We start from the raw sequence: 12,721 nt of genomic DNA on the forward strand, positions 1-12,721 counted from the left end.
ATGAGTCAAGTGCCAGTCTATACATTATAAGCCAGTATGCATAAATAAAAAATGGCAAATATTTTCAAATGAAAAATCCATGTTGATGCTGATATGGCTAATGGCTTTGTATATATTTGAAAAAGAAAATGATGCCAGCATTAGTTGCAATATGGAAAGGGAATTACTGAGGTCTGACATAATGCAATTTCAATAATTTTACGCTTGAGTACAAATAGAACAATAGTTCGAGAGAAGAGAACAATCTTCACTGGAACAAGTCTCATTCACTGTGATTACTGCTGCAAGTTTGCTTCTTAAAAAAAAAAAAAAGCAACTAAGGAGACTCTCGGTCTCGCTTTGCATGGCTGTGAGCAGACCAAGTAGATTGAGACTGCCTAAGAGTGGCTTTACGGACTGATAGCCACAGCTGCTATCAAAACAGTATTAGATGCAGTTCTTCCGACACATTTAGTATTGTTTGTGAGACTTAATACATAGAATAAAAATGGTAATGAAAGTAAGCCTAATTATTGTTTATGACACCTAAAGCTCTGCAATCTGGAAGGAACGGCCTCTTTTACATGCAGCAGATTGCCAAAAAAAAAAAAAAAGGGGGGGGAGAGGGGGGGCTAAAAATGAAGGAATGAGTCTGTATTCCTGTAGAATGCTGTGAATTAGCCACATGAAATATTCCTACTTTTGAAAAAAAAATTGGAAGATAAAAATTTGAAACAACTTTTTAAACTAACATTAATCTTTTTATAATATCATCCTTGCTGTAGACCAAAGGCTTTAAGTGCTGCCATGCCTGCAGACAGACATTCGAGTGAAATTGAATTGGCACAAATATATCTGCACATGCTCATGCAAAATTGATCAAAGCAGATTCTGACAACAAATGCAGCAAAAGGTTTGTTCTCCGTAATTATTTATCTTTTGGTATTGCCTCTTTGACTACAATTCAGCATACAGAAAAAGCAAATTCTAAAAAGTCTGACAGGAATAGAAAGGTATCTGGACAGTGTCTGTTGTTGGAAAAATCGCATAAAGGAACACACTAGATCCATCAGCAGCACTGAGAAAATGAAAGCAATAGTCTTTTCCACAATTGACACATTGCAAGTCCAAGTTTAAATTGGCTTCTGCTGCATCTCCATATGGTGTAAGAACTGTGATCTCCCACATGGAAAGGAAGAGACCAGTTACCGAAAAAAAAAAAGAAGAAGAAATAAAAAAGCAAAAGCTGAAGAATAATATTCGGAAGCATTCAGTCTGGTCTGGTGCCAGCCCTATTCTGTGAAGTATTCCTTATGTGGACAGTGAGTAACGTGTGCTTAAGATGCAATAAAAAAACATTAATCTGCAGTGGGCTTTTAAGCATATGCTCAGTGTTAGGCATGAGTTATCCTCATTATAGATACATGCATGCTTAAGTGTTTATGTTAATCAGAATTATGGTTTTAGAAGTGCTTACAATAACCTTGACGCATATTTGTCTTTTCTTCAGAAGGCCACTTATCTTGCAGCCCATTTTTCTCATTTCTTGGACCATTTTCCATCAAGAATATATTTTGTACATAGCGTTACATCTTCTGAATATGTGCATGGTACCTAGTATCTTTGGTGTAAGCATCACACCGTTACCTCTCAATTGTCCTGACTGCAGTTTCAGCATGAGATTGTAAACATGCACAGGAGGAAGGCAATAGGTACATTAAACTTGTTTTGAAAAGTAATTTAAGATTCTGTAGTTAAACATAAATTTAAAAATTATGAATTAAACTTGAAAGACAAAGCAATGTTAGCATTGTAGCCAGCTTTATTTTAATAGTAACTGTCTTTAAAGTTCCTGAACCATTCTTAGATTAAATGTTCTCAGGTTTAAGTAATGCCACTAAAAACAGTTAGAGGCCCGCAGCACCCAGCAGGTGCTCATGTTCCGGAGGAGCACTTGATGCACGTGGGAGTCTGCACGTGTAGGAGGCAACGGAGGGTGCCAATGTGCATTACAGGAGATCAATGCATTCCCTAGTTTATGGTGTTACATGAATTTGCCAGCTATCATGTCATCTAGCTGCCAGCAGCCACGCAGAATATCAAACAGATATCTTAGTGAGCATTTGTGTTTCAGAGAAGGAATGCTATATGCTGCAATGATTATTTTGCACATTTTTCATTGTTCTTACTTCATTGTTGCACAACTGACGGTAGAATCCTACTCTGTTATTAGTGACTCGGAGATTTAAGTGTTGACCTGATAAAGCTGGAGATAATTCAGTAAAGGCTGGATGAACAAGCAACTCCAGTTAGATTCTGTGGGAAAGAAGTTGATCAAGAGCATTTTGGAAGGGCTGTTATGTCTTGTGAGAAATTACTCAAAGCTAAAAGAATGGCCCAAAGGCTATTGTGTCCCTACAGAGTATTTTCAGGGCTTTCAGCAAAAGTATGGTGCTATAGGAATTTCACTAGTAATGCCAAGAACAGCATCCCGCTTTCTGGTGGATGTCAGTTGCCCCAATGACTGAAGGTGATCTGAACTAAATCTAAAATGAAAATTTGGCTTTATGTTTAAAACAAAAGACGTTGTTTATGTAAGAGTTTGTTAAATGGCAGAAGCTTTGAGCATGAACTGTTAGCAAAAAATACATTTTAATGTTTGCATACAGAAACAAAATGCTGTGCACTGAAAAAATGATGTATATATTTATTATTCTTCTTCTGACACAAGTATTTTAAGTTTTGCAGTAACCTGTAGGTATTAGCTGTGTCACCAGTAGATGGCAATATTGCTTATTCCATATAGCTTCCATATGCTTGGCAAGTCCTGCCAAAAAGCCGATTCTATCCAGGGAAAAAACCATAATTTTTCATATGTCTCTTAAACCACAACATTATATGTGTTTGACAGTAGTAACTGTATGTAATTAAGAGCACAGTTTCTCAAGTTTTGTTTATTTGCCTTGGACTCTAGAGAGAAATGTCTTTTGATTTCAAAGGATATGTCATCTAGGTCTTTGACCTAGTCTGTCATAGATTCAGCTGTATTAGTGGGACAGTTTAGCTCCTCCAGCTGCTCACCACCATCCCTTTGCTGGAGGTTCCTGCCCTTGGAGAGCAGTTTGTATATGCATTGTTTAAATCACATTAGAAGAATCATCTGGTTTAAGCAAACCCTGCCAGTTTTGCTTGAGGTAAATTAAAGAGAAGTTACTTCAGCTGCATGGATGAGTGGAGTAGAAGTGTTGTGGTAAGTGTCTGGAGGTAGTCAATCTTCCACAGGCAGGAGAACAATCTTCGCACTTCCAGGAGAACATCTGTGCACAGTCTGAAGGTCTCGCTCCACAGAGGACTTACATTGGTTTTCTTCTAAAATGAACATGGTTTTTCAAGGATAAGTGCACAAACATATGCACTACCTTACTGTTTGAAGCAAACCTACAATGAGTTAGGAATACCTTAACTCATTCAGGAGCTTGTAACGCAGACCTGATGATTGCTGTTATGATTACATGTCATGGGGTAGGAAAAAAGCTGTGGGTCAAGAGTTTCATTTTTAAGTAGTATTCTATATTGGAGAAGCAGAAACAATATTTACCTAAAACGTGAACTGAGAGATTTTTGCATTAGGTGCATATTGCGTGCTTTCTAATATCCATGAGTCTTTCCTGACCCCTAGTCTTTCTGCTTCCTTAAATTTTCTGTAAAACAGCATGAGATCTCAGTCCTCCTCATTCCTTTCTATTTCTCTTTGTATTGTAGTCTAACTAACATTGTTCAGAAATGTCTTGGGTAGAACAATTGTAACTAGGAGTAAGACAAGCTACAACAATATGAATGTTGTTTAATATTAAACTATGTTGGTTTGCATACTTAAGAGATAAACCTCAGTTTTATTTTCTTAATTTTAACTTTTTTTCAAAATTGAAATGTAACCCAGGACACAGAGTGAAGTGATTCAGTAGCCTTTCACCTTCATACAGGAGCAATAAATGATGCTCCAGTCCAAAAGAGAGGAGCTTTGGTGAGCTTGTATCAATTCCTGTGTATGTTCTGTTCTTTGAAAAAAAGATTGGACATCTGAATAGCGAGGAGATGGCTGATTAGGATTAAGAATTACCTGGAGAGAGCTCTAATATCTGCAAACTGAGTGAATAAACTTTCCATTGTGTTGCATATTATATCTGATAGTATTTGCTAGTCCTGCATGTTTTACAGTTCCAAGACGCATTGCGAAATTTAAAAGTAAAAATTCTTTGACACCTATCTCTGCAGGTTGGCATGGATATGATACTGAGGGAATCTGCAGAACTACTGCAGGAGTAGTAGGTTTTCCTTCTCTTTGAGGGCCTTTTGATTTTGTCAGCTGAGTGTTGGTTAGGAGACGGTTCTGTTTCTGACAATGCCACCAGCTCACTGTGGCTCTTTAGATAAATCACTTAATCTGTTTTCTTTCCCCTCTCCTTAAGTAAAACGAGAAGAAAAAAAAAATATACATATATATATTTATAAAGTAATTTGAAAGTTATAATTGGAAAATACTTTCTAGTATTAGGTACAAAGATTAGTCTTTAATAGCGATATTTGCATGTAAGTACATTCTCAAAGATTAAACTTAATGACTTACTGTCCCTATGTAAAAGACTTTACAGCTGCATTCTCTGAGAGTGCTGATATTTAATAGTAGTCTGATTTCTGTAATAAAATGCTCTTGTCCTAAGATCACTTGCCTATCAGATAGACTTAATCACACTTGAATCCATTGCTGCAATCTCAAATTGGATGGAAGACCTTTTAATCTGGAAATAGATCCTATGGGTGGTCCTGAACTGGAGTTTCACGTAACTGTATCGATCGCCAGCAGTCTCTGTACCTGTTGCCAATCAGTCTGCAGTTTTCATCATCTTTATTCCCATAGAATTAAGTAGATAGGTTTAATTGATGACTTTATTTTTATATGGACAGGTAATCTCACCTCAAGACTCCTACCTTGTTGATGTCCCCAATGGTGTTCACTCAGTCCACACCTGTTCCACCAAAAGCAAATGAAAGTGGGCGGTTAACAGCAGCAAACCAAGAACCTTCTCCTAGCTCAGCTAGTCTGCTGCTGCCACTGCAAACCCCAGAGCCATCTGTGGTCAACAGCAGCTCAATGACGAAGATGCAGCTGCAGGAAACACTTCTACACCTGATCCAGGTACCCCAATGGTGTTCACTCAGTCCACACCTGTTCCACCAAAAGCAAATGAAAGTGGGCGGTTAACAGCAGCAAACCAAGAACCTTCTCCTAGCTCAGCTAGTCTGCTGCTGCCACTGCAAACCCCAGAGCCATCTGTGGTCAACAGCAGCTCAATGACGAAGATGCAGCTGCAGGAAACACTTCTACACCTGATCCAGGTAAAGCACCAAGAATTCTACTTCGCTTAAAATTCTGATTCCCATTTTGATATAAGCACCCTATAATCGGTTGTATCCATCTGTCTAGTGGCTAAATGAGTAATTAGAATATATGATGAAAGTTGTGCCTACTTACGGCTGCACGTTAATGGAACACTATGGTATAGACCACGGACGTGATAGCTTCTCCTTGCACGCTGCTGGCTTAACTGCATTTTGATTAATGCATCTGGTTTTGGGTTCAGGAAAGATAATAAATTTGACGGAAAAGAACAAAGATGACTGGAAGCTTCATAAGGTGGCCTATGAGCCAGAGAGATATTTATTATATTTTTAGCTAAGAATAAATAATGGGTGATTATCCTAGCTGCCAAATATTTCAGAGGTGCATGTTAGCAGTAACAGGAATTCAGATGGGAAATTGAAATTGCAGGATGAGTATAAGCAACTTCAAAGTACAGGTTAGATAACCTAAAAATATACTAGTTCAGTCTATTCAATGTAATTCTTCGGTTCAAATGCTAAAATTCCTCTTGCTGCTGTTACTCAGGTTTAAATGTGACAAAGCATTAACAACATTATGTATGAGATGATTGTTTACTGCTCTGGGATGATGTGAGTGATTATGAATATTTTTTTTCCTTAACTTGCCATGTGATGAATATCTGAAGAGTAGAGGTTGAGGAGAGGTTTTATAACTAAAGACAGGCTATAAAGCATAAGGAATAGACACACAGGTTTAAGGGTCCAATTTGTAGGCCAAAACTATGTGACTGTATGGCTTTGGAATAAAAATAAAAGTCGTTATTGGAATGTTGAAGGTACTTACTTAAAATGCGATTTAAATTATAGACCCAGAAAGAAACTAGTATCTTTAACAAATTAGAAGCTTTTCTCATTTCTCCCTGTATTTTTAGGGATAAAAATATTACATTATCCTGTCTTTACATACTTTGAGTATCTGGATAGTAGGAAAACCATGTGTGAAGTTAAAAAGGAAACTAGTCAAGGAAAATTGGATTTTACCCTCTGAAACTGTACTTGTATATTTGACCCTGCTGTTCTTGGTGGTAGTTAGGATTAACAGAGTTACCTGGAAATTACTGCCCATTTCTTACCTGTTACTTTCCATTATATAAAACTGCAATCTCGAATGCTCCTGATTTTCCTCAAATAGTATCTTGATTTTAATTATCTTCATAAATTTATGTGAGCTACTTAGGACATTGTTTCTTAATGTGGGTTGGCCCATTCTTGCAAAATGATCTTCAGAAGGAAAAGATTAAACAAGCATCAGAGCAAAAGGAGCAGCGTCAGTTTAGGAGCATTAAGTCTAAAAGAGCTAAACAAGATGCTAGGATTTGCCCAGGTAGGATTTACTATAGGATCAAAACCGAGGGTGTTTCACTGTTCCTTCAGACATGCTTAGAATTATCACTGACCTAGTGGAGGAGGCTACTTCAGGAAATCCCTAGGTAAGTGAGGGCAGAGGGAAGAAATTTACAGGATCGTATCGTCACTGCGGTATCATTCAAGAATAGAGGACTCAAGTTAAATCCACTGTGAGTTTGGAAAGTCTGCTTTCTGTGTACTCATTAGTTCTTGTAGAGATACAGTCATGTTTGCTGCAATAAAGTTTATATTCACATCCAGTTCTTTTAAGGGTTTGGAAATAATACATACTCGTGGTAAAGGAAATAGCCTTCCTATTGCTCACTTTTTAAAATAGAGTAAGGTTGAGAAGTATTTCATTCATGAAATGGAAAAAACTTCTAATGTCTTTACTCAGGAACACCTATCATGCACTAACAGTTACTTGTTTTGTTTTTCAGAATGATGACAACTTCTTAAATATTATTTATGAAGCATATCTCTTCAGTGTGAGAAAGGCGGCAATGAAAAAGTCTATGTGAAAGATGATTTTAAAATTCAATTTCTATTGCTTCTTGAACTCCAGGGAAAAGGTTTCAAATTTTTCAAGTACATTTACGTTTAAAGAAATGAATTAGGCATTTTGCATACACGTAGATTTTGCTTGTTGGCAAGAACATGCTGTACTGAGAAAGAAGTGAGAGGAAACGGATTGTGCCTTTGAGGAGGGGAGCGTCACGATACTGAAGACTTAATCACAAAATATCTTAAATTATTTTTCTTACATTGGTCCATACTTAGAATTGGTTTCCCTGCATAAGGACTCAGTTCTCAGAATTCAGTTTCCTTTTTTACTTGCAGTGTGGTTATTCACTGACTAGATATTTGTCATGGATTTTCTCTGAGAGACGTCATGTGCAACTGTCACGATGAACGTGCCCATCTCCGACCACATGGTGGCAATGTTGGACTATTTTTAGGAACGTGAAAATCCGGGTGAAATCTTGGAGGGGAGAGTCTTGGGAAGACTGATCTATCATCGTACTTAGTTGTTTGCGAAGCAATTTAGATGAAATGTCATGACTTCCCCCAAATTTTTGTAGAAAAATCTTTTTCTATTTTAGCAAGAATATTTTTAGCTAGCTGTAGAAATGGGACTCTGCAGGTGTTTTGAAGAATTGGGGCGGGAGGGTTTGGTTGTGAATGTACTTGCTATCAGCGTAGCTCTGAGGTGGCACTGGATTCATGTTTCTATTATTCCAGATCCAATCCGCGTTATTATAAGCAATGGATAACTTTGTTAAGGGGAAGGCTACCTGGTGTAAAAGTCCCATTAAATTTTTTTAGTGTGTTCCTGAAGCACAGTGATTTCATTGATCCATTTCTAAAGAAAATAAAATGGATAATCCCTTCTATGTGCTGATTTCATATTATTGTACCATGGACTATGTATTTAGAATTGTTGGGTCACTTGTATTTGTATGACTTTAAAATGTTTTTACACTTGGCAGAAGACACATGAGGTTTTAAACCAATTAGAATAAATGACTAAAAGAAATTTTATGTATATTTTTATTAGCATCTGCTGCTAATGTGCCAGTTTACTACAGTTTAGGAACCCAAAGTTGTTGCCGAGGAGGTATTTCTTTTGTGGGCGCAGAGAACCCAATTGGTAATCCATAAATGAGTATACACTCTTCTTTACTATGGGCACTGATGTAGGCACAACTCAGTAGCCTCATCTGTGAAGGTTCTTCAGTGTAAATTAGGATGCAGGTTTCAGTTAGTTCTAATGATTCAAACAGTTGCCCCCACCCCCATACATCTGGCCTTTCTCTATTATAAGAGTGTGATTTGGGGGGACAAGGGGTGAGGGGATTTGCTCACATTCCTTGGGAAAGGCTCTAAATCAATATTAAAAAAAAAAAAAGATCTACTTTCTTTATACACAAGTGAATAACCCCAAGAGACTCGTGCCTACAAAATTGCTACACTTTTCCTACACTAAGTAGCTCGTAGAAAGCAAGTTGTATTCTGGTTCCATTTTGTTAACAAATTGCTTATGATTGTTGCAGATTCAGTGAAAAGAACATATTGAGCAGATACCAGGGCAGACTTCAAAGATAGCAAGTCCTAATTCTAATCCTGTAGCCATAATAATTTATGTAGCCATTATAATTTATGGGATTCTACTGCGTTTAATTGGTATTATTTCTGAATGAACTGGTGTGGAAGAAATTGGAATCTACACAAAAGAGTTTGTATGAGACTAAATACATGCATAATTGGTGTCTGTGATGCTGGATTATCTGAGAGTGCAATTTAAAATGATGGGGACACAGAGTTAAGACATCATTTGACATGTAGAACTTCTGTAATTGGTGGGTAAAAATAATCCTTAAGCATCTCAAGCTGTGTTTGTGATAGGTTTTCTAGTCATGGGGGAAACATTTTTATTTACACAAAAGGCAAGTAGAAATTTTAAAAACATCCTTATTTATTGCTTTTCAGAGTAACATATCGTTTACAAAAATTAAAGGCATATTTTTTTAAAACATCTTCTGTTAACTCTTGATGTTTATGACAACAGTAGTATTGACACTATGCTTGACAAGCTGAGGCTTATCTTAAAGCTGACAAGGACAGGGCTAATTCAGGGTTTCTTCTCACTGCCCTCTCTTCTGGTTACATCTACACAAGTAACACTGACGGAGTTGGATTTCTCTCACTGTATTATGCTATAAGGGATTTCTGGGATTGTTCAGGAGGCATAAACCTGCTTTTTGTGGAGTGAAGAAAAGAAGGTTAGTTGCTAAAGAAGGGAGTGCTGCTTTAGTTGACTTGCATGCTTTCCAAGAACAACAGAGGTAAGAAGATAGAACAGGCTCAGAAAGAAACTCTGAATTTTATGACAATGAACAGAAGAGGAAAAGTAGTGAGAGAATTCTGTTGAGAAATGAAACAGAACTTCTTGTCTAGGTTTCTATTTCAGATGGCAGTATCCGCTTCTTCAGAGGCGTTTGGGAATTGGAGACTGAGCTTGGAGTCATACTGGAGTGTAAAACTGTGCAGCACCCCTTTCTTCCTTCTACTGCAAACTGAAGTATCTGTCTCAGAAGAACACTTTTTCCAGAAATATAGTCAGAGCCTTCCAGTACCATGGAAAAGCTGGAGGTTCCTCACGTAATACTGAAAACTTCATCTCTGCCTTTTGGTATTGTGTTTTGCTTAATAGCCTTTTTATCAGCTGGGACTGTCTCTTTATGCAGCCAAATCTGTGCATGACACCAAAACGTTTATTTCAGGTTTAATAGATCACCTCTGAACTAGAGTGGTTCTGAACACTCAGGCTCCCCTATTTTATTTTATTTTATTTTATTTTAATTTTTTGAGACACTGGTAGAACTAGGGACCCCTTAAGCTAGCAAGGCCTTTGGAAAGGATAAGGCCACAGCAGCTAAGATTGCCTTTCTTTGGGCTATTTTTTTTTATCTGAAAAAAGAAAAAAGGTAGCAAGTAGAAAATCAGAAGGTTTGTAAGGATCATATTAACTCTGCTTTAGACGCTTCCACAGTATGCATGTGTAATTTTTTTTTATTGTCTGTGTATCCCTTAATACGCTGCTGGTTTTGGGTTGGGTTGGTTTTTTTTCTTTCAGTAGAATAAATACCTTGTAGACTGGGTAGCAAGAATTAGCAAGAATTCCAGAAGTTGCAGCAGTGCGTTATGCATTAATCCCAGTCTCAGCATTGAATTGATGTTAGTTTTCAGTGTATTTCCACTTAACTGCTGTCCACTTCCTTACAAAATTCCACACCTGTTAAACTAGAATGAGAAGACGAGGAGTCGAAAGTCAGTGAAATACTGAAGCATAGTCTCTGTCAGTGTTTATCACGGAAAACTGTAATGTTCAGTGAAGGCATCCAAATATTTCCTCAGGCCCTTCTCACAGAAAATTCAAATCCTTAATTTGATTTTTATTCATTAGCTCTCTGTTGCTCCTCTATTTACTCCTCCTTGTTATAGCTGCAGTGGTGATAATTAAAATTGTACAGCAAACTAAAATTTTCCAGGAGCAGGATGCAGCTGAATAGGCAGGATGTTTCGTCTCCTCTGACAGCCTGTTTAGAATGTATTGAGCTTTGAATTTCAGTCATAAAAGTGGTTAAGTATTTGAGATATCTTTAATATCTTTAGGATATTAAAATCATGGTTTAATATTTTAGCAAACTTGGAGATCTTTGCTGAGGAAAAGGCAAAATTAAAAGACATTTTTCAGTAACCATTTGAGGCTCTAATGTAGAAAATGTTATGAGATGGCAGCTTTACCCAGAAGGATTCCTGAAACCTAGAAAAAGGCAAAATTCTAGTCCTGGAAATGAATAATGCACTAAAAAATTAATCCTCAGTTAACCTACAGTAAACTTTACTGCTAATCCGAAGGACTTTTAAGAGATTCTTACGAGTCCTTGCCTTCTCGAAACTGCTTCGGATATCTCTAACAAGCTTGTTCTGGCCTCTAGACGTAAATCTGTGCACAGCTGAGTTGGTAATATAGGAGGAGGGAGCCTAGCATATACAAACAGGAGGAGGAAAATGTGGCTCTGCAAGACACTGGAGAAACAAAAGCTGTAGCTTTATAAACACTTTAAGCTGGCTCAGCTGCTGAAGAGGCAGCCCGTCCCAGCCACCCACTCCTAGCTGCTCATCCCTGCTCCCACACCAGTCTTTCCTCCCTTTTTCCTTTATTTTTCTCCTTTTGATTAAGACAGCTACATGGCAAAACGTATTGCAGCAGAACTAGTCCAGGTTAAGACTCCCTCCACACCAAGGTTGGTTTTAACCTAGATGAGTTCAGTGGGCAGCAGCCCAGGCACCTGTACCCGTGTATGGATAGGGGTGTGCAGCCATGGGGATAAGCGGGTGGGATGTGGGGAGAGGAAAGTGAGGCAGGAGGCTTGAGCTGCAGTACTGCCTTAAACTACTTGAAGCTTTTATGAAACTGTCATCTAAAGGCCTTTGCCTCTTTGCTGATATTAAGACTCAGAAGATGCCACAAAGATCGAAATGTGACTTTGCTGTTATCCCCTACCTTGGCTCTGTGTGGAAATCCATGAAAGTGTCTGCAGATACCTCCACAAAGGGTAACTACTGTGCATGAACCTAATCTCTCCAGGCTCTCTGCAGAGCCAGTGGAAAGACAAGATCCTCTTGAGGGCAAGTCTCAGTACAAACCTAATTTAGCCTGGGAGATTAGATTGACTGGGCTAAAGTTAGTCTTTGCAAACACCTTCCCCACCACCACCATCTTGTACTGACATCAGAGTCAGCCCCTACCTTTCCTCACAATACAGCAGATGTTTGGGTGAATTTTCCCTTCCTTTTTTTTTTTTTTTTTCATTTAATGGAGACTGTACCATCAAACCTGAACAGACTGTTCAGATATAAATCTGCCCAGCATGGAAGTGAATGTGAAATGCAGGAACCAGATTGCTTTTGTATATGGAGCTGAGAAAACTAGTGAAACAAGCAGGAAATAAGCACTGGAAAGATAAAGGGGTGAGAGAAAAAAGAGATTTTTAAGTCATTTTAAAGAATGGCTTCTGGAGAAATTGTGTCCAGTATATGAACACCTTTACTTTATAGCTTTTATGGAGAGAAAAGAGCTGTTATGGAAAGGAATAGTTGCAAGTAATTTCTGTGCTTCTTCCTTTTAAAAGGTAAGCAACATCATAAAAATTTTCAAAGAATGAATTTAGAATAAACATCTGGTGTACACAATAGGAAGTGACCACACATTTTTTGAGAGTAGCAGCTTCAGTCATACATGTAATAAAAAAAGATTTTTTGAAACCATTTGGGGCATATATTAATTAAAAAGCCCTTTTTACTATGTTTGGACACAAATTCCACAAAAAGCAAAGTAAGCTCTGAGTTCAGAACAATGTGTCTGCACAAACACCACCAGTCAATA

The 12,721-nt window shown here is 37.8% G+C and overlaps 1 protein-coding gene across 1 annotated transcript in view; it reads left to right on the forward strand.

The window, feature by feature from the left end:
* DCP1B (decapping mRNA 1B) overlaps positions 1-7,289 on the forward strand; it is a gene marked incomplete at its 5' end in the record, with an annotated part of 10,502 nt that extends 3,213 nt beyond the window's left edge. The window contains 3 exon segments of the mRNA XM_009581046.1: positions 4,945-4,958; positions 4,960-5,176; positions 7,209-7,289. Coding sequence (XP_009579341.1) covers positions 4,945-4,958; positions 4,960-5,176; positions 7,209-7,289 — 312 coding nt within the window.
* Between the last annotated feature and the right edge of the window lie 5,432 nt (positions 7,290-12,721).

This window comes from Fulmarus glacialis, unplaced genomic scaffold (assembly GCF_000690835.1).
Source record: "Fulmarus glacialis isolate BGI_N327 unplaced genomic scaffold, ASM69083v1 scaffold11307, whole genome shotgun sequence".
NCBI lineage: Eukaryota > Metazoa > Chordata > Aves > Procellariiformes > Procellariidae > Fulmarus > Fulmarus glacialis.